The 24,039-nt window shown below is 46.5% G+C and overlaps 1 protein-coding gene across 1 annotated transcript in view; it reads left to right on the forward strand.

Moving 5' to 3' along the window:
- The first annotated feature begins 1,956 nt into the window (after positions 1-1,956).
- The window catches only part of GDAP1L1 (ganglioside induced differentiation associated protein 1 like 1), a 50,498-nt gene continuing 28,415 nt past the window's right edge, over positions 1,957-24,039 (forward strand). The window contains exon 1 of the mRNA XM_040331868.1: positions 1,957-2,485. Coding sequence (XP_040187802.1) covers positions 2,306-2,485 — 180 coding nt within the window. The 5' untranslated portion in view covers positions 1,957-2,305. The remainder of the gene's footprint in view (positions 2,486-24,039) is intronic.

The raw sequence follows: 24,039 nt of genomic DNA on the forward strand, positions 1-24,039 counted from the left end.
AATTGACGTCCTTTTTTCCCCCACAAATAGAGCTTTCTTTTGGTGGTATTTGATCAGGGAGGGGAGAGAGAGAGGAGAGGGGGAGAGAGAGATGGGGGAGAGAGAGTGAGGGGGGTAAAGAGAGGGGGGTAGAGAGAAAGGGAGATAGAGAGGGGGAGAGAGAGAGAGACGGGGGAGGGGAGAGAGAGAGAGAGGGGGAGAGGAGAGAGAGAGAGATGGGGGAGAGGGGGAGAGAGAGAGGGGAGAGAGGGGGAGAGAGAGAGAGAAGGAGTGGGAGGGGAGACAGAGAGAAAAAGAAAGAAAGAAAGAAAGAAAGAAAGAAAAAGAGAGGCTAAAATGGTTAATATTGTACTTATTTTGCGATTCGGCACTGCGTCGTTTTAACTGAAAATTGCGCGGTCGTGCGACGTGGCTCCCACACAAAATTGACGTCCTTTTTCCCCCACAAATAGAGCTTTCTTTTGGTGGTATTTGATCAGGGAGGGGAGAGAGAGAGGAGAGGGGGAGAGAGAGATGGGGGAGAGAGAGTGAGGGGGGTAAAGAGAGAGGGAGATAGAGAGGGGGAGAGAGAGAGACGGGGGAGGGGAGAGAGAGAGGGGGAGAGGAGAGAGAGAGAGAGAGGGGGGGAGAGGGGGAGAGAGCGAGAGGGGGGGGAGAGAGGGGGAGAGAGAGAGAGAGAGAGAGATAGGGAGAGAGGGAGAGAGAGAGAGAGAGAGAGAGAAGGAGTGGGAGGGGAGACAGAGAGAAAAAGAAAGAAAGAAAAAGAGAGGCTAAAATGGTTAATATTGTACTTATTTTGCGATTCGGCACTGCGTCGTTTTAACTGAAAATTGCGCGGTCGTGCGACGTGGCTCCCAAACAAAATTGACGTCCTTTTTTCCCCACAAATAGAGCTTTCTTTTGGTGGTATTTGATCAGGGAGGGGAGAGAGAGAGGAGAGGGGGAGAGAGAGTGAGGGGGGTAAAGAGAGTGGGAGATAGAGAGGGGGAGAGAGAGAGAGACGGGGGAGGGGAGAGAGAGAGAGGGGGAGAGGAGAGAGAGGGGGGGAGAGGGGGAGAGAGCGAGAGGGGGGGGGGAGAGAGGGGGAGAGAGAGAGAGATAGGGAGAGAGGGGGAGAGAGAGAGAGAGAGAGAAGGAGTGGGAGGGGAGACAGAGAGAAAAAGAAAGAAAGAAAGAAAGAAAAAGAGAGGCTAAAATGGTTAATATTGTACTTATTTTGCGATTCAGCACTGCGTCGTTTTAACTGATAATTGCGCGGTCGTGCGACGTGGCTCCCAAACAAAATTGACGTCCTTTTTTCCCCACAAATAGAGCTTTCTTTTGGTGGTATTTGATCAGGGAGGGGAGAGAGAGAGGAGAGGGGGAGAGAGAGATGGGGGAGAGAGAGTGAGGGGGGTAAAGAGAGAGGGAGATAGAGAGGGGGAGAGAGAGAGACGGGGGAGGGGAGAGAGAGAGAGGGGGAGAGAGCGAGAGGGGGAGAGAGCGAGAGGGGGGGGGGGAGAGAGGGGGGGGAGAGAGAGAGAGAGAGAAGGGGTGGGAGGGGAGACATAGAGAAAAAGAAAGAAAGAAAGAAAAAGAGAGGCTAAAATGGTTAATATTGTACTTATTTTCCATGCCTCGCGTGCATTTGGGAGGATCTCCTGAGGTTATCCGTAAAAAAAAACACCTCTAGACGCAAACGCTCATAAATGCCGCTAAACACGCATAAACGCGGTTCGTAAAAGCGGCAAAACTGCATTTTTAAACGTTGGTTACTAGCTGTCAAGTTTCCAGCTTTCAGATGAGCTTTTCAAACATCCTGTGTACATGAAGCCTTACTAAAACTGGAGAGTGCAAAATCTGGTGCAGCTGTGCATGGTAGCCAATCAGCTTCAAGGTTTTATTGTTAAAGCTTAATTGAACAAGCTGACGTTAGAAGCTGATTGGTTTCTATGCACAGCTGCACCAGATTTTGCACTCTCCAGTTTTAGTAAATCAACCCCTACATGTCATTCAGCAACAGGGGAAAATTAAAGGGCGAATACGGAGTTGACCTTCAGGTGTAGAGAAGGAATTCCATAGGGACGGTGACGGGGGTTGAATACTAGAAGCAGCGATTTTTTTTTTTTTTTTTTTCACCCAGGCATCTGTTGTGTGTAGAAGTGCGAGCGCCTCATTGTCAGCATCAGCATCGCTCAGCCAGCTAGCATCAGATGAGTAATGGGAGGATGCTGAGCTGTTGGTGATGTCCATAGAGCCATGTGATGCTCTGTGCTAGAACAGCAGCCCCTCTCAGCCGTCTCCTTTTCTTCTGTCTCCGGCTGTCATGGCGACTGCCAGCAATGTTACTCCCACTAATTGCAGCTGGTGGCCTATTTCAGCTATAGACAACGATGGAGGCAAAACCGATGAGGGCCAGGAAGAGCCCGAAGCCTCCAACCCCAGCCCCAAATCCAAGGACAAGCTGGTGCTGTACCACTGGACCCAGTCATTCAGCTCCCAAAAGGTAAGGGCAAGCATTGGGGCTATTTTCATGAATTAGAATGGAAAGGAAGAAGGAGGCAGGTGGGGTTCAATGAAATTGCAATGCATAGAATGCAAGCTGCAATGTCCAATTTTTCCTACACGAACAGGGAGTATGTCTTGTGCTGAGCAAACATGCTTATGTTGCAATTCAGGGGATGCCCTCTATGCAACAGTCTTGCAAAGATTTGTTATTCGGATTCACCTAAAAGACCAGATGGGGGTTAAAGACACTGAACTGCACCATGTATTGAGCTACGGGCACCCGGCGATCTATATGCAACCATAGAAATATAGAAATTGTATAGAAATGTGTATAGGATATAGACAATTTCATATTTCTCTCTTATTTCTATCCTACCAACTGTCATTTGTCTACTGCCATTTATTATTCTCTAAAAATGTTATCCTATCTATTGATCTATCTATCTGTTTTAATCTATACTATGTATCAATCACATCAATATATATAACTATCTATCAATATCTAGATCTATGTATTCATAGGTCTCTATATATCATCCAATTGGAGCTCAATGTATAAAATAATAATAAATATACACACATGCATATACTGCACATCTCATATCTTATCCTATAACTTCATGGTGATGCACAGTCATGCCTGGCCATCCTATAGAAGGTGTTCTTACACATCAGTACATTTTTTTTTTGGACTCTGTGCCATCTATATGGGGCCCAAGCTTTTCCTTTTCCGGCTCATGGGCTCGGCACAGCACTATTTGGCCTTGAGTTGAGCTTGTGTGTCGTTAACCAAGGTATTATCAGCACATTTTGTGGGATGGAACTGCTGTATTTAATGACTGGGGGAATTCTCTGCCTGGAATTGAAATGGCTGACCCGTTTGACCTTATCTGCTGTATTGACTGAAAATGCCACACTATATTAAATCCTTTTCAGCAGCTTGGGAGGTATAGAATCCCCGGAGGCAAATGTCAGCTGCTCCTATAATACATACAGCATCACAATGCAAACAAACATTCTACAGCAAGCACACGCGCACGCGTGCACATGCATTGGCCAATGAATAAGGTCGCACTAAATAATATGTGACACAACGTGATAACAATTGTGCATAATTGATGAATGAATAAATATTAAAAACAATACCAAATATAAGTGTATATAGATAAATAAGTGAACAGAGTCCAAAAAATGCACAAAATGAAAGTCCAACACTAAGGCCTCGTACACACGGACGGACTGTACGCTGAAACCGGTCCGCCCGACTGTTTTCAGCAGACATGTCCGCTCGGAGATTTCTGTCTGATGGTTGTACACACCATCAAACAGAAATCCGCACGGACACGATACGCGGTGATGTGGCCGCGACGATGACACAGCGACGTGCGCGGCCCTGGAAGTTCAATGCTTCCACGCATGCGTCGAATCACTTCGACGCATGCGAGGGCTTTCGGCCGAGCGGACATGTCCGGTGAGTCTGTACAGACGAACATGTCCGACGGACAGGCTTTCAGCGGACATGTTTCTTAGCATGCTAAGAAACATTTGTCCGCTGGAAACCTGTCCGATCCGCCGGAAAATTGTCCGGTCGGACGTACAGACGACCGAACATGTCCGCTGAAACTGGTCTGCGGACCAGTTTCAGCAGACATGTTCGGTCGTGTGTACGGGGCCTTAAGCATGTTGATGCCGTCAAATGTGGAGATGATAGAAGATAAATGAGTCCACCACCAAAGTGATTGAAAGTAGCCGCTCCTCACGGGTGCACCAGAAAGGAGAGTAAATGAATGCCCTTACCGGATATGATGGACCCCCTGTTAGACGAGGTCATGCGAGCCTGCGGATGAGCCTCTGCGGGGTGACAAGAAATCCCAGGGCTGTATGTCGTTCCACTCTTAACGGTTCCCAACGGCTATGTATATCCCATCCGTTGTCTCCCTTGGATGGGATCTCACCCTCTATGTGAGAAAGGCGGTCTGCTCCTAAACTCGGACTTAGCATACCATGGGAAACCGAAAAAAGAAGGGGGCTCGAGATGATGTGATATCGTAACCACTCAGGTTTATTAAATAAAAAATGGTAACAGAAAATCACAAGAATAAAATTAAAAATTGCCGGCGTGGCTCTGCGCGGATGGCCAAGCCACGCACTGACGTCACCGCGTTCAACGTGACCCCGGGAAGCACGTGCGTACGTGTTTTAGTTTTTTCTTCCTGCAATTTTAAATGTTATTCTTGTGATTTTCTGTTACCATTTTTTATTTAATAAACCTGAGTGGTTACGATATCACACCATCTTGAGCCCCCTTCTTTTTTCGGTTTCCCATGGTATGCTGAGTCCGAGTTTAGGAGCAGACCGTCTTTCTCCCATAGAGGGTGAGATCCCATCCAAGGGAGACAATGGACGGGATATACATAGCTGTTGGGAACCGTTAGGAGTGGAGCGACATACAGCCCTGGGATTTCTTGTCACCCCGCAGAGGCTCATCCGCAGGCTCGCATGACCTCGTCTAACAGGGGGTCCATCATATCCGGTAAGGGCATTCATTTACTCTCCGTTCTGGTGCACCAGTGAGGAGCGGCTACTTTCAATCACTTTGGTGGTGGATTCATTTATCTTCTATCATCTCCACGTTTGACGGCATCAACATCCTTTAAGCCTCGTACACACGATCAGTCCATCCGATGAGAGCGGTCTGAAGGACCATTGTCAACGGTTAACCGATGAAGCTGACTGATGGTCCGTCGCGCCCACACACCATAAAGCATTGAACTTCATTTTTTTCAGCACGTCGTTGTGTTTTACGTCACCGCGTTCTGACACGATCGGTCAGAACGCGGTGACGTAAAACACAACGACGTGCTGAAAAAAATGAAGTTCAATGCTTCCAAGCATGCGTCGACTTGATTCTGAGCATGCGTGGATTTTTAACCGATGGTCGTGCCTACTAACGATCGGTTTTGACCTATCGGTTAGGAATCCATCGGTTAAATTTAAAGCAAGTTGGCTTTTTTTTTAACCGATGGTTAAATAACCTATGGGGCCCACACACGATCGGTTTTGACCGATGAAAACGGTCCATCAGACCGTTGTCCTCTGGTTAACCTATCGTGTGTACGAGGCCTGAGTGTTGGACTTTCATTTTGTGCATTTTTTGGACTCGGTTCACTTATTTATATACACTTATATTTGGTATTGTTTTTAATATTTATTCATTCATCAATTATGCACAATTGTTATCACGTTGTGTCACATATTATTTAGCGCGACTTTATTTCTCCCTTTTTCTACACATTTGTTACATGAGTATCGCATGTTTTTAGGTGTCGCAGCTTTGTTTTTCATTAACACTACATCAAATTTATTTATCTTTAGCGCAGTATATTTTTCTTTTGTGGATTGGCCAGTGAATGTTTACGGCCAGAGGTCCAATCAGATTAGATCAAAAGACACATCTATATTTCGATAGTAAAGGTTTTATAAAAAGTTATTCTTAAACACAAATATTAAACCACATACACTATGTTGTCAAAAGTATTGCGACATCTGCCTTTACATGCACAATGGACTTTTAATGGCATCCCAGTCTTAGTCCGTAGGGTTCAATATTGAGTTTGTCCACCCTTTGCAGCTATAACAGCTTCAACTCTTCTGAGAAGGCTGTCCACAAGGTTTAGGAGTGTGTCTATGGGAATGTTTGACCATTCTTCCAGGAGCGAATTTGTGAGGTCAGGCACTGATGTGGACAAGAAGGCCTGGCTCGCAGTCTCCGCTACTCTATCGGTTTTAGGTCAGGTCTTTGTGCAGACCAGTCAAGTTCCTCCACCCCAAACTCGCTCATTCACGTCTTTATGGACCTTGCTTTGTGCCCTGGTGCGCAGTCATGTTGGAACAGGAAGGGGCCATCTCCAAACTGTTCCCACAAAGTTGGGAGCATGAAATTGTCCAAAATGTCTTGGTATACTGACGCCTTGGTATACTGAAACACTGAAAGACAACCATACTCCATAATCCCCCCTCCACCAAATGATTTGGACCAGTGCACAAAGCAAGGTCCATAAAGACATGGATGAGCGAGTTTGGGGTGGAGAAACATGACTGGCCTGCACAAAGCCCTGACCTAAACCTGATAGAGCAGCTGAGACTGCGAGCCAGGCCTTCTTGTTCACATCAGTGCCTGACCTCACAAATGCGCTTCTGGAAGAATGGGCAAACATTCCCATAGACACACTCCTAAACCTTGTGGACAGCCTTCCCAGAAGAGTTGAAGCTGTTATAGCTGCAAAGGGTGGGCCAACTCAATATTGAACCCTACGGACTAAGACTGGGGTGCCATTAAGTTCATGTGCGTGTAAAGGCAGGTGTCCCAATACTTTTGACAACATAGTGTATGTGGTTTAATAATTGTCTTTAAGAATGACTTTTTATAAAACCTTTACTATTGACATATAGATGTGTCTTTTGATCTAATCTGGTCCTCTGGCCGTAAACATTTATTGGCCAATGCAATTGGTTGTCACCTCTGCCAAACTTCTGGTTGGTTTGCGGTACAAAGAGAGCCTGTGCAATATGGTAGGATAGAGTACAATATAAGATTTCACAAAACCTAAACAATATCAGAGTGGAGAACAGTGGAGGTGCATCCATAAGGGCACATGGGCGCTGCCCCTTTTCTGCAACCACCCCCTCTATCACAAATGGGTAGATTCATGCATAGCTGCTACTGTCTCTCCAGTGGGAAATCCATCGGGGCTTTCCCACTGGAGCGGTACGCTAGCAGGACGGTAAAAAAAGTCCTGCTAGAAGCATCTTTGGAGCGCTGAATGAGCGGTGTGTTTACCACGCCTCCACCGCTCCTGCCCACTGAAATCAATGGGCACCGCGGCTATACCGCCGGCAAAGCACCTCTGCAGAGGCGCTTTGTGGTGGTTTTAACCCAATCTCGGACGCTAGCGGGGGGGTAAAAGCACCCCGCTATCGGGCAAATAGCGCCGTGAAATTGGCGGTAAAGTGCTGCAGACGCACCCACTGCCCCAGTGTGAAAGGGCAGTGACCTGCTGTGACCTTCCCATATCATGTGCTGCTCCATCCATACTATATTCTAGTGTAGAATGGGGAAATATCACTTGGATTCTAACATATCATAGACATCTTTTTAAAAGGGGACTGTAGGTTTTGCCATGCCTGTGATTGGTGAATTCCCACAGTGAAGAAAGACCATGTCAGTGTATATGGTGTGGCGCAGTTTTGTGAAAGGTCGTGTCTTAGATTTCACTATAACAGGTGAATTAGAAGGCACCATGTTGTTGGCTTTTGGGTTCCTCCAACCTGAGTAAACATGGCACAGTTGAATATGCTCCTCATGGGGACCTTTGAGCATGTCTTCTATGTGTAGCAGAGGCAAGCAAAAGAGCCATTCCACTGTGTGGAGTTAAAGTGGTACTAAAGCTTAGTTTTTTTTTCTTTTAAATAACAAACACATTATACTTACCTCCACTGTGCAGTAAGTTTTGCACAGAGTGGCCCCGATCGTCCTCTTCTGGGGTCCCACGGCGGCTCTTGCGGTTCCTCCCTGCAAGAGCTAACCCCCTCTGGGAAGCTCTCTCCCGAGGGGGTTACCTTGCATACAATCGGCATCCATAGCCGCTGACTGTATGACTCGGACCGCCCCCCGGCGGCCACGTCATTGGATTTGACTGACAGCAGCAGGAGCCAATAGCTGCGCTGCTATCAATCTATCCAATGAAGAGCCGATCAGGCATGGGGAGAACGACGGGGGATCACGCCCTCGGAAGTTCGGGGCTCAGGTAAGTAAAACAGGGGGGGGGGGGCGGTGACTGCATATTAGCATTAAAGTGGAGTTCCACCTATAAATATAACATTACATCAGTAGTTTTAAAAAAATGTCATTAGTCCTTTACGAATTTTTTTTTTTTTTTTTAGATGCCTTTAAAGTGTTGTTGCTAGGCAGAATAGTTAATCTTCCCACTTCCTGCACTTAGGTGCTTAATGCTTCCTAACCTACACCGCACAGACTCCTGGGAATGTAGTGGGTGTAACTTTCCAGTAGTCTGTGCACTCCCCAGTCTCAAAGAATCATGTGACTTGGACAGCACAGGTGCTGAAACCTGATCTGACACTGCTTGTGCAGCACTGAGCATGTGCTAGATCTGCAAGGCTGAAATCCAGGAAGTCATACAGTCTGGCTTCATGATGCCCACACTTAAGATGGCCCCAGTCAATTTCTATTTTATAAAGTGTCTAAATGCTGTAACAACCTAACAAAACGGACCTTAGTTTACAGATTAACTTTACTAGAATACATTAAGCTTGTGTATTACAGGGGTGTTTATATTTAAAAAGTGAAATTGTGGCCGGAACTCCGCTTTAAGGTGAAAAAACACGAATATTTACAACCCCTTAAGAGAAAGTGTTCCTATGGAAACTTTGATAATGATGTGAGACTGATACTTAAACCTTGAAATGGAGAGTTGCTGTTTATTCTACTCTACTAACATGGAGGCCTTCAAGACAGGATTGGATGTCCCCCCAAGTCGTAAAAGAGGTCAGGAGAAGAAAGCTTTATGCAGCCTAGTGAGGTCCTATTCGCGACAGCCTTTAAAGGCACTAGGGGAGAACACAACTGTAGAAGGCCTAGTAATATTCGAAATCTTAGTTTTAGAAGGCCTATTGATGGAGTGGTACTGGAGTGGTACTAGAAGGAGAGCTCAACTGCATGAGGCCTAGTGATCTGTCCATGATAGTCTAGAGAGGTACTAACTAGGGGGAGGTAGGGTGACCACATTTCCAAACTACCATTCAGGGACACCCTCCCTTCCCAAAAATCAGCTTGTGCTGTAACAAATCACAGCACAGTGATTGGACACAAGAGGCAGGATTTATGATTTCTCCAATCACACGCAGGGGGCGGGATTGTGCTCCTCCAGGCATTCCCGGCCAGGACAAGTACTGTCAGTGAGTAAAGCGGTGATGTGGCGGCATTTTTTGGGGGCATCAGATTGGCCCGGGGGTGGTGTCCGTGTCAGTTTTATTCCGGGACACTGTATTGTCCTGGAATGACTGTGCCCGGGACAGACCTGCAAAATGCGGGACTGTCCCGGGCAATCCGGGACACGTGGTCTCCCTAGGGGGAGGGCTCAACTGCATGAGGCCTAGTTATGTCCTGTCCATGACAGTCTGAAAAGGTACTAGGGGGGAGCTCTCCACAGGGGAGAAAAGACCTCAAACTATCAGGGGGAAAGTTCAAAACTAATTTTAGAATGTATTATTTTACCAAAAGGGTAGCTGATGCTTGGAACAGACTTCCAGCAGAGGTAGTAAGTCAGTCAACAGTAAGTGGATTCACACATGCTTGGGACAAACATAGGGGCATACTCAATGGACCACTTGATCTTTCTTCTGTCATCACTTTTCTATGTTTATAAGGCAATCTGGAACTCAACTGCACGAGTCCTAGCGCTATCCTGCTATGACAATCTGGAGAGGTACCAGGGGGAGCTGAGCTGCATAAGGCCTAGTGATGTCAAATTCACGACAATCCAGAAAGGCACTAGGGGAAAGCTCAGTTACTTGGGGTCTAGTGATGTCCAGTCCATGATAGTCTGCAAAGGCACTAGGAATGAGTTCCGCTGCATGAGTCCTAGTGATGCCCAGTCCAGGACAATATGGAGAGGTTCTAGGGCTGGGCTCAGCTGCATGAATCCTAGTGATTCCCAGTCCATGACAATATTAAGAGGTACTAGGGGAGAGATCAGCTGCATGAGTGCTAGTGGTGCCCAGTCCATGACAATATTAAGAGGTACTAGGGGAGAGATCAGCTGCATGAGTGCTAGTGGTGCCCAGCCCATGACAATATGGAGAGGCACTAGAGGGGAGCTCAGCTGCATGAGTCCTAGTGATGCCCAGTCCATGACAATATGAAGAGAGGCACTAGAGGAGAGCTCAGCTGCATGAATCCTAGTGATGCCCAGTCCATGACAATATGAAGAGGTACTAGGAGAGAGCTCAGCTGCGTGATGCCCAGTCCATGACAATATGGAGAGTCGCTAGAGGAGAGCTCAGCTGCATGAGCCCTAATGATGCCCCATCCATGACAATATGGAGAGGTACTAGGGGAAAGCTCAGCTGCACGAGTCTTAGTGATATCCTGTCCGTGACAATCTGGAGAGGTACTAGGGGAAATCTCTGCTGTATAAGCACTAGTGATATCATGTCCATAGTAAGGAAAGCATATAGGAACAGGTACACCAAGTGGTCAGTGTGGCCCATTAGTTTGCAAGACAATTTTGTATACAGTAGCTGCAGCATGAGGGGATTGTGAAGACGTATCTAGAGTTCTCATTCGGTCAAAGCATTATCACTACCTATGATTTCCTTCTGCTGGGAAACCAAAGGCGATATATACCAGACCCCCATTAAACATGTATACCCAAACATATATAGGCCCATAGGGGGCCATAGGGATAGTCATATTTGCTCATTACATAAGCCAGACCATCTTCCATAGGAGAACTGAGCAATCTGAAAGCTTGTGAATGCTCTTATTTTACTGCAAGTCTACCAGATCAGATCTATTTTACTGAAACAATATGTTACCTGCACTCTCTAACAATGTAAACCACTTGCAATGCTACTGTTAGGCCAAACCAGGCTGATTTTGGTTAGGCTTAATCATGGCAAGGAAATGTTACCGTATATACTCAAGTATAAGCCGACCCGAATGCACACTTGTAGAGAAGAAATGGGTCTACATGTGTGCCAAGTTCCGGGTCTAGGGGACCTACGACCAGCCGGTACCGGGTCCCCAAAGTCACAGGAGAAATGACCGTTTAACATGGGAGTCTATGGAAGGGGTGCCCGGCTTTAAAAAATCGGTGCTCCCCGGCCGTAGGTCCCCCAGACAACATACCGGTACCGGGTCCCCAAAGTCACAGGAGAAATTACCGTTTAACATGGGAGTCTATGGAAGGGGTGCCCGGCTTTGAAAAATCGGTGCTCCCCGGCCGTAGGTCCCCCCAGACAACATACCAGTACCGGGTCCCCAAAGTCCGGGAGATCAGGCGCAAAAAGGAGACTCTAGTATAAGCCGAGGGGGGGTGGCATTTTCAGTACAAACAAATTTGCTAAAAAACTCGGCTTATACTTGAGTATATACGGAACTTTTATTCTACCCAAAATAGTAGTGTGAATTGGGAATGTGGATATGTACCTTATAAATTAATATAACATTGTATTTTAAATAGACATTCACTTAAAACATTTCTAAACCCAACAAAAAACATTTTATATATTTCGGCCTACCCTTCCTGATGCCGCGTACACACAACCGTTTTTCGGGTTAAAAAAATAAGGTGTTTAAGGGTCTAGAAAAAACAAAGTTTTTTTCAACCCGATCATTAAAACGGCCTTGCCTACACACGATCGTGAAAAAAAATGCTCTAGGAAAGCGCGGTGACGTACAACACGGCACTATAAAGGGGAAGTTTCATTCGGATGACGCCACCCTTTGGGTTGCTTTAGCTGATTCCGTGTTAGTAAAAGACGATTCGCGCTTTTCTGTCTGTTACAGCGTGATGAATGTGCTTACTCCATTACGAACGGTAGTTTTACCAGAACGAGCGCTTCCGTCTCATAACTTGCTTCTGAGCATGCGCGGATTTTTCACGTCGCTAAAGCCCACACACGACCATTTTTTACAACCTTAAAAACAACATGGTAAACACGTCGTGAAAAAATAGAGCATGTTCTGAAAAAAAAATGGCCCATTTTTTAGAACCCGAAAAATGCTCTGAAGCCCACACACGATTGTTTTTAATGACATAAAAAAAAAACGTCATTTTTTAGAACCCGAAAAACGGTCGTGTGTACGCGGCATTAAAGCGGTGGTTCACCCTAAAAAACACGTTTCTACCATGGCATCCAGCATACTAGCGTGAGCTACAGTATGCCTTTATTTTATTTTTTGGAGCCGTACTCACAGTTTAATCCCGTTGTTAAGTTTCAGACTCCCCGCGGGGAATGGGCGTTACTATGCAGAGGGAACATGATTGACGGCCGGCTATGGCGCGTCACGCTTCCCGAAAATAGCCGAAATAGGACTTGGCCTTTCACGACGCCTGCGCAGTCAGCTCCTAGTCTGTGCGCAGGCGCCGTATAGCGCCGTGAAGAGCCGAGTCCTACTCCGGCTTTTTTCGGGAATCGTGACGCGCCATAGCGGGCCGTCAATCATGTTCCCTCTGCATAGGAACGCCCATTCCCCGCGGGGAGTCTAAAACTTAACAACGGGATTAAACTGTGAGTACGGCTCAAAAAATAAAAATAAAGGCATACTGTAGCTCGCGCTAGTATGCTGGATGCCATGGTAGAAAATTTTTTTTTTTTTTTTTAGGGTGAACCCCCGTGGTGGTTACAATCCTTTACTTTTTTAGGCTTTTTAAATTTATTTTTAGCTGCCCATCCTGCCAGTAACACAGTTTCTATCCTTGGGTGACAACGGCCACTCACTACACTGTATCTAAGGGGGAGCAACATTGTCACCTATGGGTTGCTCTCCTGATTTAGACTACAAACATCCCTCCACACCCCTCACCTTATCTCCATTACATATGGAGGAAATGTTCTGTTTACAGAAATAGCTGGGAAAGCTGATATTTTGGTTTAGTACGGAAAAAGTTACAAAGACAATAGGTTTTTGATAGGATCAACAGGTATTCTATGCCTCCCAAAGGCAATCCTTCTTTTTTCCCATGTGTCCATACTGCAGATGGAGAAAAAAATAAGCTTTCTATTGGCTGGCTGCTATAGACAACGCTTGTCTCACTTCCATAATGTGGTCTGATGTCCCAGCACAGCAATAAAGATACGTCAGCACTGGCAGATATTTAATTTTCCCTCTTGGTATCAATTTAATGCGCAGATTAAAAGATCTCTTAATTACAGCATTGTCAACCTTGAGCTCTGTATGAATAGATTCAGCCTCGTGATGCCGGCTGTTTCATCTCTATTGAGTCAATTCTAAAAGCTGCACATTTCAGAGGCCCACGCCTATTTTGGTACAGAGATCAATGAAGCTGCTTTGTTTAATACCCATTAATAGAAGACCACCACGGGATTGGCGCTATTAGGATTTTATGCGGCCAGTCGATAGTAGTTCCATTACTGCAAGGGTCTTAATGAGGTCTAGAGAGTGGCATGGTAACCGACACAAGCAGACAAAAAAGTCAGTGGTTGGTCTTACCTGGATTTAATAAGCTATAACTCGAACAAGTCAAAGAACACCTCCAGCTAAATACATCCAACCACCATTTAGTTTTCTCTTCTATTCCTGATGAGGTTACAAAATCTTTTCAGTAAATCTTTTTAGTAAAAGTACCTGTAATCTGTCTTTATACCAAGATTCTAATTGCGGTAAGGCGGTAGGCTCACCAAGGAGCAATAGGCGGTAGGCTCACCAAAGAGCAATAGGACGTAGACACACCAAGGAGCAATAGGCGGTAGGCCAACCAAAGAGCAATAGGCGGTAGGCACACCAAGGAGCAATAGGCGGTAGGCACACCAAGGAGCAATAGGCGGTAGGCACACCAAGGAGCAATAGGCGGTAGGCACACCAAGCAGCAATAGGCTCACCAAGGAGCAATAGGCGGTAGGCACACCAAGGAGCAATAGGTGGTAGGCACACCAAGGAGCAATAGGCGGTAGGCACACCAAGGAGCAATAGGCGGTAGGCACACCAAGGAGCAATAGGCGGTAGGCACACCAAGGAGCAATAGGCGGTAGGCACACCAAGCAGCAATATGCTCACCAAGGAGCAATAGGCGGTAGGCACACTAAGGAGCAATAGGCGGTAGGCACACCAAGGAGCAATAGGCGGTAGGCACACCATGCAGTAATAGGCGGCAGGCACACCAAGCAGTAATAGGCAGTAGGCACACCACACAGTAATAGGCATTAGGCACACCAAGGAGCAATAGGCGGTAGGCACACCAAGGAGCAATAGGCGTTAGGCACACCTAGCAGTAATAGGCGGTAGGCACACCAAGCAGCAATAGGCGGTAGGCACACCAAAGGGCAATAGGCGATAGGTACACCAAGCAGTAATAGGCGGTAGGCACACCAAGCAGCAATAGGCGGTAGGCTCATCAAGGAGCAATAGGCAGGAGCTCACCATGGAACAATAGGCGGTAGGCTCACCATGGAGCAATAGGCGGTAGGCTCATCATGGACCAATAGGCGGTAGGCACACCAAGGAGCAATAGGCGGTAGGCACACCAAGGAGCAATAGGCTGTAGGCACACCAAGGAGCAATAGGCGGTAGGCACACCAAAGGGCAATAGGCGATAGGCACACCAAAGGGCAATAGGCGATAGGTACACCAAGCAGTAATAGGCGGTAGGCACACCAAGCAGCAATAGGCGGTAGGCTCACCAAGGAGCAATAGTCGGTAAAAACTAACACGATTTGATACCACTAGTGATTAGAAAATTGAATGAGATGAAAAATATCTAAAGAAATTCCACTAGTGTATGGTGTTCTTTTAAGGACAACTGTACTTTTATATTAAATTGGTGTAATCCACCCCAGCCATGCGCAATGTTTTCTTCTCGTATGTATGTGACCATTAGATGCTGGAGATACATCCTAGGATGGCCCAACACAATGCTATAAAGTCACACTGTGCAGGTACAGCAGGTGCAATGAGGATTTTGGTCAGGGAAGAAGAATACATTACACAAGACATGGCTCTGGAGCATGGTGCATGTTTCAGGTCTGTGATTTAGAAGTATTTATGTCACACAGGCAGGCGGCTAGTATTTTTAGGAGACCAGCAATGGCGGCCACCATACTTCTCTCATGACAGGCAAAATGTAATAAATATAGCTTGCTGCTTTCTTCCCAATCCCAGCCAACTGACCCGTTCACACTACCACGACCTGAAAGTCGCGCTACTTTGGCGCAACTTTAGGGAATGACTGTGTAATCTAGCTGTCGGATCCAAATCACATCAATTAGGAGGAGGATCCGACTTGGATGCGACTTCCATTAAATTCTATGGGCAGAATTCGGACCAAGGTAGTGCAGGCAGTGGCGTATCTAGGGTATGGCAGCCATGGCAAATGCAATGGGCGCCATGGGGAGGGGAGCGGCAAAAAGCTACCCCCCGCACAAAAAAAACCCCACCCGTCCTCCTGTGGCCGCCTCCCGCACTAATGTAGCTCCATGCATCGCGGCTGGCCTGCTGAAGCGCGGCACCGGCACAGCAATTGCTAATATTGCTACTTGACCCGGGGAGGGGAGTGACAGGTGCCCCCATGACGGCCGATGACTGGCCATTAATGGCACAGTGGCTGCGTTTGATTGGCACAGTGGCTGCAATTGATTTTTTTTTTCAGTTTGTTTGCGCCCCCAAAATTTTCAGCACCAGCCGCCAGTGGTCCCCAGTGTGCCTCTCTGTCCTTGTCGCACTGTGTCCCTATCTGTCCCTGGTTATCTGAAAGGTTTCAAATGTTTTGACAGGGGCGCAGTTTCAGTGCTTGCCATAGGCGACATTTTACGCCTCTGGGTGCAGGAACCTTTTCCAAAGCCGGACCGGTTAGGGAAACATTCATTTGTACACATCATGCAACATGTGCTCTCGAAGTCAGAGCGCATGTCGCACCAGTGTGAACCAGGTCTAATGAAGGATTAGAAGAAGACTGATGGAGTCATCACTCTGCCCACTTCTGTCTGCAAGCCTACAATGCTATAATATGGCAATGAGCAGCGTAATGGAGCGCTAAAGTTGCGTTACCTTGCTGCATGCCTTCCCTGAGCCCTGGTGTACAGGAGAATATGGGAAGCAAATATAAAGTAGATATATAAGCAATTTTTGAAAATACATTTAGAGATACATTTGCTGTGAAGAAAGTCTGGTTACGTGACTGGGTCACATGCCCGTCTCTCCTCCAATCAAGGAGCTCTCTATCTGCTGTGTGTAGCTGGGAAGACTGAGTACAGCACGTAAGCTCCACATATTGATTTCCAATCTCCATTATACTTCACTTGATTATGCATGCTCCTGCCTACATTTTATGAATGGGCTGTAAAATGCAGGCTGTTGTATGCATAACCAAGTCCTGTTAGAAGGCAGACAAGTAATTTTATTTACAGCTGTGATATTACCTTTTTGCAAACTGAATGACTTAAAAAAAAATAACATATCCCTAATAACAGAACCTGAGCTGATGGGATCATATACGTGTCACAGTGACATCAGTGTGAACTGATTATCTAAATGTTATCACAGTCACCAAATGTCAGCTTCTGCTTTATATCCATGACAGGTGCTTGATAATGTAGTTTCATACAGAGTATATAATAAAAAATATAAGCAAAGGTTACTTCAGAAAAAATGTAATTAAAAAAATCTCATATCACAAGGAGGTAGATTCAGAAATAAGGCAGCTGATGTCATCTACACTGTGCTTGGCTTGTCCCCTATTGCTCCACCGCTGATCATTTGGAGCCCATTCACTCTGGAATGTTGCAGTAACTGCAGATTTTACTGTATGTTTCTGTTAATGCACAATCAGCGCTGGGTTGGGGAGCCATTTATTCATTTTGAATAGCACCCCAATGTACCTTGTCGGCACATGACAATGGCGGTTGTGTGACAATTGTTGTTCAGTGCATTGGATAACAGGGTTAAGGGCATTCATTTGCATGTAAGGATAGGTGGGTGGTTGTCAGTCACGTCCTCGATGTTTTCCTTCTTGTTGGGCACCAAGCAAGGTCATAAGAGGCCTACCCCAGGTGGGTTCTTCTAGGCTATGTTAGGCTCTCTGTTCAGGGTCACTTTACAACACACACATATTCTCGATAACTTGCAACAAAGCTGAGACTGCCGCAAGGGAATACTTAACCTTAGATGGACCTCTACACTGCGCCTTAACTGTTCTCCAGTTGACTTTTGGTTCCCTGTGACAATGCACATCATCACCGTAACTTGGGTTTTGGAGGGATATGCTGAGCCAATGTCCAAATCCAGATTGAGACCCAAACCCTGAAAAACAACCCCACACCAACCTACCCCCCCACCACCACCACCACCAAATGATTTGGACCAGTGCACAAAGCAAGGTCCATAAAGACATGGATGAGTGAGTTTGGGGTGGAGGAACTTGACTGGCCTGCAGAGAGTGCTGACTTTCACCCGATAGAACACCTTTGGGATAAACTAGAGCGGAGACTGCGAGCCAGGCCTTCTGGAAGAATGATCAAACATTCCCATAGACACGCTCCTAAACCTTGTGGACAGCCTTCCCAGAAGAGTTGAAGCTGTTCTAGCTGCAACGGGTGGGCCACAGTGGCGTTTTTTGTTTGGGGAGGGTGGCAAACAACCACAACCCCCGTGCTGTCTGATGGTCCACTGGCACTTACCCCATCAGCAGGCACATCGGGCAGGGGGACAGGCTGTGGCGGGCATCTGGCAGGATCTCCTGTGCCATCTTCTCTTCTGAGATCACAGCAGCTTCTGCCGCGCGGCTCCTCCCCTCCTCCTAGGCATCCAGTAAGATCGCCTGACCTTTCAGCCAATCTGGAAATGGGTAACAGACCCACGTTTCCTGATTGGCGGAGAGGTGTTAGAAAAGCGAATATCCATTTGTTTTTCTTACACACCTGGGTGGGCTCCAAGCTAAATGCTCTGTGCTCCGGGTCCACCCTATTTTGAAGCCTATGGCTCTAATCAGGTGCTTAAAAAAAACACCCTGTAATTAAGGCACCCTGAAAGGGTCCAGATGCATGAGTTGGGGGTGACCGCAGCAGCTGTGGATAGATTTATGCTATGCATATCCATTAACTGTATGAGCGTCACCCATAATGGACGGGCCGCCTCTGGTGGGCTAACTCAATTTTTAACCCTATGGGCTAAGGCTGGGATGCCATTAATGTTCAAGGGCAGGTGTCCCAATACTTTTGGTAATATAGTGTAGTTTAATTGGAACCTGGTGGACGGTAGACAGAATCAATAAAGACCTCTAGGATGAGATCAATTATTGGGATAGGCCAAGGCCCCCCCCCCCCCCATTCAACTATTGCCCAAGCACAAACACCTATTTCGCTATGTATAGACAGTATAAATGGGCCCCAGAGGGCTGCACAGTCTGCCCCAGTAGTAGATCTGCCATTAAGGGCACAGGAGAAGTGGAGATTGGCACATAACTTCAGCTGCCATATCACCACATCTTCTGATCGTTCTGCCATGCGGATTTCACTGAAGGGAACCTCTGCTGATGTAGGCTGTCATCATGGCCCAGATTTGTGACAGCTTTACTTTAAGAAGAAAAATTACCCATAGGACTTCCACAAACCATCAGCCGATGTATTACTCTGCAGAAACAGGCCACTGTGCCCTGAATGTCAGCGGCAGCCCGGCTTCCCGCTACCACAGCCAAATTGCCTGCTATAATAAACCATAAATCCAATAAGCTTGTGCTTAAAAGCGATAGACAAGGCAGGGACAAGATAAATCTCCAGAGGAAATGTGTATTGTGTGCCGCAGAGTGTAACAGATATTATCCACGGGAAAGAGAAGAGTCGGCGGGGATGGGGGGGCATCAGCCTGGACACTTTTTTTTAACATGTGAGAGAAATCTCACCCCTCCAGGTGATGTACGTACATTATGAGGATTTTATCACACCGTTCTAGATTCTTACCATTGATATGATGTATCCTGCCCTTCCTCACACTGATCTCTGAATGGGAGGATCAGCCTTCATTATCACCACCTGAGCAATCACTGATCTATAATCAGGAAAGCTGCACTCTCTGGCCCGGATTCACGTAGAACCGCGTATCTTTGTGCGGGCGTAACGTATCCTATTTACGATACGCCTCCGCAACTTTGACAGGCAAGTGCCGTATTCTCAAACCAAAGTTGCGGCGGCGTAGCGTAAATAGGCCGGCGTAAGCCCGCCTAATTCAAATGTGGTAGATGTGGGCGTGTGTTATGTAAATTTAATGTGACCCCACGTAAATGACGCTTTTTACGAAAGTATCCCAGTGCGCATGCTCCAAATTAACCTGCAAGAAGCCAATGCTTTTGACGTGAACATGAATGATGCCCAGCCCTATTGGCGAACGACTTATGCAAACGACGTAAAATTTTCAAAATTCGACGCAAGAACGACGTCCATACTTAACATTGGTACGCCTCATGTACGCCTCATATAGCAGGGGTAACTTTACGCCGGGAAAAGCCTAATGTAAACGGCGTATCTGTACTGCGTCGGCCGGGCGTACGTTCGTGAATTGGCGTATCTAGCTGATTTACATATTTCTAGACGTAAATCAGCGTACACGCCCCTAGCGGCCAGCGTAAATATGCAGTTAAGATACGACGGCGTAAGAGACTTACGCCGGTCGGATCGAATACAAATCTATGCGTAACTGATTGTAAGAATCAGGCGCATAGATACTACGACTCGGACTCAGAGTTACGACGGCGTATCTGGAGATATGCCGGCGTAACTCGTACGAGAATCCGGGCCTCTGCATCCATTGAGTGTGAGCCAAGGGCCTCTATCAGACAGGCGAATAGGCTGCCGCATTCACTGGCGGCTATGTGCCACATCTGGACACAGCTGGATGATTGGCTAGTTTTTTTTACCAGCAACAATCACACATTCCCGTTGGCGGATGCTTGTCCGAAAGAGCCCTAAAGTCGGACATTGACGGATCAAAATTTTGATCCATGTTTGGGCAGCCCGTCAGTTCTTTTTTTCCATTTGATAACTGCTGGCGGCGATCACTGTATTCTGACAGCTGGGAAACTTCCCGCTGTCACAATACAATAGCGCAGTGGGAGGGATTTCGCCATCAACACTGACTGTTGTTGAAGAGGGATTCAAGCAATATTCTTTCCCTCAACCTGGGGTTGAAGGAAAGAAAATTGCATAGCCGGCCTAGGACCAGCCGTACATGGGTTAAAATTCTGAAAGTAATTTCTTTCAAAAACATTTTTTAAGAATTTTCATTCAAATTTTGCACCATTAGTGGGCCACAGCAACAGCAGATTTTTGTGCGGCCATCGAATTTGAGTGATCGGGCATGTTGGAAATGTTTGGAAAAATAGAGGATTTTCTAATCATCGATGGGAGAATCGTGTGAGAAATATAATGGAAAAACAATTGCGTATGAGCACAAGAAAAGAATTCCCGGATTGAAAAGAAGATTCCCGGATTGAAAAGAAGATTCCTGGATTGAAAAGAAGATTCCCGGATTGAAAAGAAGATTCCCAGATTGAAAAGAAGATTCCCGGATTGAAAAGAAGATTCCCGGATTGAAAAGAAGATTTCTGGAAAGAATAGATTTCCGAAAAGAAAAGAGGATTCCCAGAAAGATAAAGAAGATTACCGGAAAGAAAAAGCAGATTCCCAGAAAGAGCAAATTCCCGGAAAGAAAAGAAGATTCCCGGAAAGAAAAGAAGATTCCCGGAAAGAAAAGAAGATGCCCAGAAAGAAAAGAAGATTCCCAGCTACGAAAATTCATTTCTGTAGCAACATGAGGTGAAATTGAAGGCTTGGTTGGTCACATTTCAAAATCAATAGTGGTACCATCGGATCAGAAAACATTTTCGAAAGAAAATTTGATTGGAGTTTGACCCATGTATGGCCAGCATATGTGGTCTTGTGTTTTAGAGCATGTTGGTGTTGCTCTCTGAAAAGCATTTGCTCACCACCTGCTTTACCCTTTGAGCGAGCCACAGCTGCGTGCATTGAACATGGTTACATGGCGGTTGTAAAGTGTCCAGATTCGTGTTTGGTGGGTGCTAACACCTGCTGAAAATGACATGGGGTATAATTCCTGCTGTCGCTGTGAGGAAAGCATGTGAACAGCGCTGCAGCTGAAGGGGTTAGTGGATGGAGGGCGGTAAGGGCTCGTTCATGCTAGCTGCAGCGGCCAGGGTGTACACATACCACAGCCACAATGCTTTGCTTCTCAGCCACAGCAGGAATTATTGCCATTTTCACTTTCGGCTCTTATAGCCAGATTCAGATCAGTAGATACGCCGTCTTAACTCTAAATCTAAGCTGTCGTATGTTTAAGTGTATTCTCAAACTGAGATACACTTAAACCTACCTAAGATACGACTGCCTGCGCCGTCGTATCTTAGCTGTCTGGTTCCGCCGGCCGCTAGGGGCGTGAACGCTGATTTACGCCTAGAATGCGTAAATCAGTGAGATACGCCTATTCATGAACGTACGCTTGCCCGTCGCAGTAAAGATACGCCGTTTACGTAAGGCGTTTTCAGGCGTAAAGTTAGTCGAACAAATAGGTGGCCTAGCCAATGTTAAGTATGGCCGTCGTTCCCGCGTCGAAATTTGAAAATTTTACGTCGTTTGCGTAAGTCGTCCGTGAATGGGGCTGGACGTAATTTACGTTCACGTCGAAACCAGTACGACCTTGCGGCGTACTTTGGAGGAATGCACACTGGGATATGTCCACGGACGGCGCATGCGTCAATCACGTCGGGTCACGAGTCATTTACATAAAACACGCCCCCTCATCCTCATTTGAATTAGGCGCGCTTACGCCGGCCCATTTACGCTACGCCGCCGTAACTTAGGAGGCAAGTGCTTCGTGAATACAGCACTTGCCTCTCTGACTTACGGCGGCATAGCGTATATGCGATACGCTACACCGCCTCAAAATTAGGCCGCCCTACCTGAATCCAGCTATATATATATACAGGTGTATCTCATAAAAATTTGAATATCACCAAAAAGTTAATTTATTTCCGTAATTCAATACAAAAAGTGAAACTCATATATATTATATAGATTCATTACACAGAGTGATATATTTCAAGCATTTCTTTCTTTTAATTTTGATGATTATGGCTTACAGCTAGTGAAAACCCCAAATTCAGTATCTCAGAAAATAAGATAAGCTTAGAATACTACATAAGACCAATAAAAAATAAGTATTTTTATTACAGAAATGTTAGCTTACTGAAAAGAATGTCCATGTACAGTATAGTATGCACTGCACTCAATACTTGGTCGGGGCACCTTTTACATGAATTACTGCATCAATAAGGCGTGGCATGGGAGGTGATCAGCCTGGGGCAATGCTGAGGTGATCAGCCTGGGGCAATGCTGAGGTGATCAGCCTGTGGCACTGCTGAGGTGATCAGCCTGGGGCAATGCTGAGGTGATCAGCCTGCGGCAATGCTGAGGTGATCAGCCTGCGGCACTGCTGAGGTGATCAGCCTGCGGCACTGCTGAGGTGATCAGCCTGCGGCAATGCTGAGGTGATCAGCCTGCGGCAATGCTGAGGTGATCAGCCTGCGGCAATGCTGAGGTGATCAGCCTGTGGCAATGCTGAGGTGATCAGCCTGTGGCACTGCTATGATATGGAAGCCCAGGTTGCTTTGATAGCAGCCTTCAGCTCTTCTGTATTGTTGGGTCTGGTGTCTCTCATCTTCCTCTTGACAATACCCCACAAATTCTCTATGGGGTTTAGGTCAGGCGAGTTTGCTGGCCAATCAAGCACAGTGTTACCACGATCATGAAACCAGGTATTGGTACTTTTGGCAGTGTGGGCAGGTGCCAAGTCCTGCTGGAAAATAAAATCAGCATCTCCATAAAGCTGGTCAGCAGAGGGAAGCATGAAGTCCTCTAAAATTTCCTGGTTGAGGTCTGCGTTGACTTTGGACTTGATAAAACTCAGTAGACCAACATCAGCAGATGACATGTCTCCCCAAATCATCACTGACTGTGGAAACTTTACACTGGACCCAACGCTGTATCCTGGCCTAGGCCAACAAGGCCCAAGCCTAGGGCAGCACTTTGCAGGGGGGGCAGCACGGAAACAGTCCTCGCCAGCTTGCACTACACTGTTAGTGTAACTCAAGCTGCTTTTAATTTTGACTGTCCTATCATCCTGGACCACAAACCTTCCTTACTGTGCTGTATGTTTTCTGCTGCACCATTGGTATGGTTATATCTTCTTAGTCCTCTCCATAAAATTATCAGAAATTTGTGCTTGAAGTAGAACTATAGGCAACACTTTTTTTCATTTATTTAATTTGCAGAGATTTCCCTTCACTTCCTGCCCCATAGCCAAACAGGAAGTGAGTGGACATCTATGCAAATTAAGGGACTCCAATGCCCCCCCACCAGGACCTAAGAACTAGTCTCCCCACTCGAAAATTTCAGGGCGTGTTTTAAACAGAAAGGTGTGTGGTCTTGACAGGAAGGGGTGGGTCATTATTAAATTTGGGGCTGCACGAGTTTAGTCAGGCCTAGGGCAGCACAAAACCTAAAATACACTACTGACTGGACCTCACTCTTCGCCCAGACTCTGGGACCATGATTTCCAAATGAAATGCATTATTTTCGACAGTCAGTGATGATTTGGGGAGTCACGTAATCTGCTGGTGTTGGTCCTCTGTGTTTTATCAAGTCCAAAGTCAGCGGCGCAGCCCCCTACCAGGAAATTCTAGAGCACTTCATGCTTCCCTCTGCTGACCAGCTCTATGGAGATGTTGG

The sequence above is a fragment of the Rana temporaria genome, chromosome 12 (genome assembly GCF_905171775.1).
Source record: "Rana temporaria chromosome 12, aRanTem1.1, whole genome shotgun sequence".
NCBI classification, from domain to species: domain Eukaryota; kingdom Metazoa; phylum Chordata; class Amphibia; order Anura; family Ranidae; genus Rana; species Rana temporaria.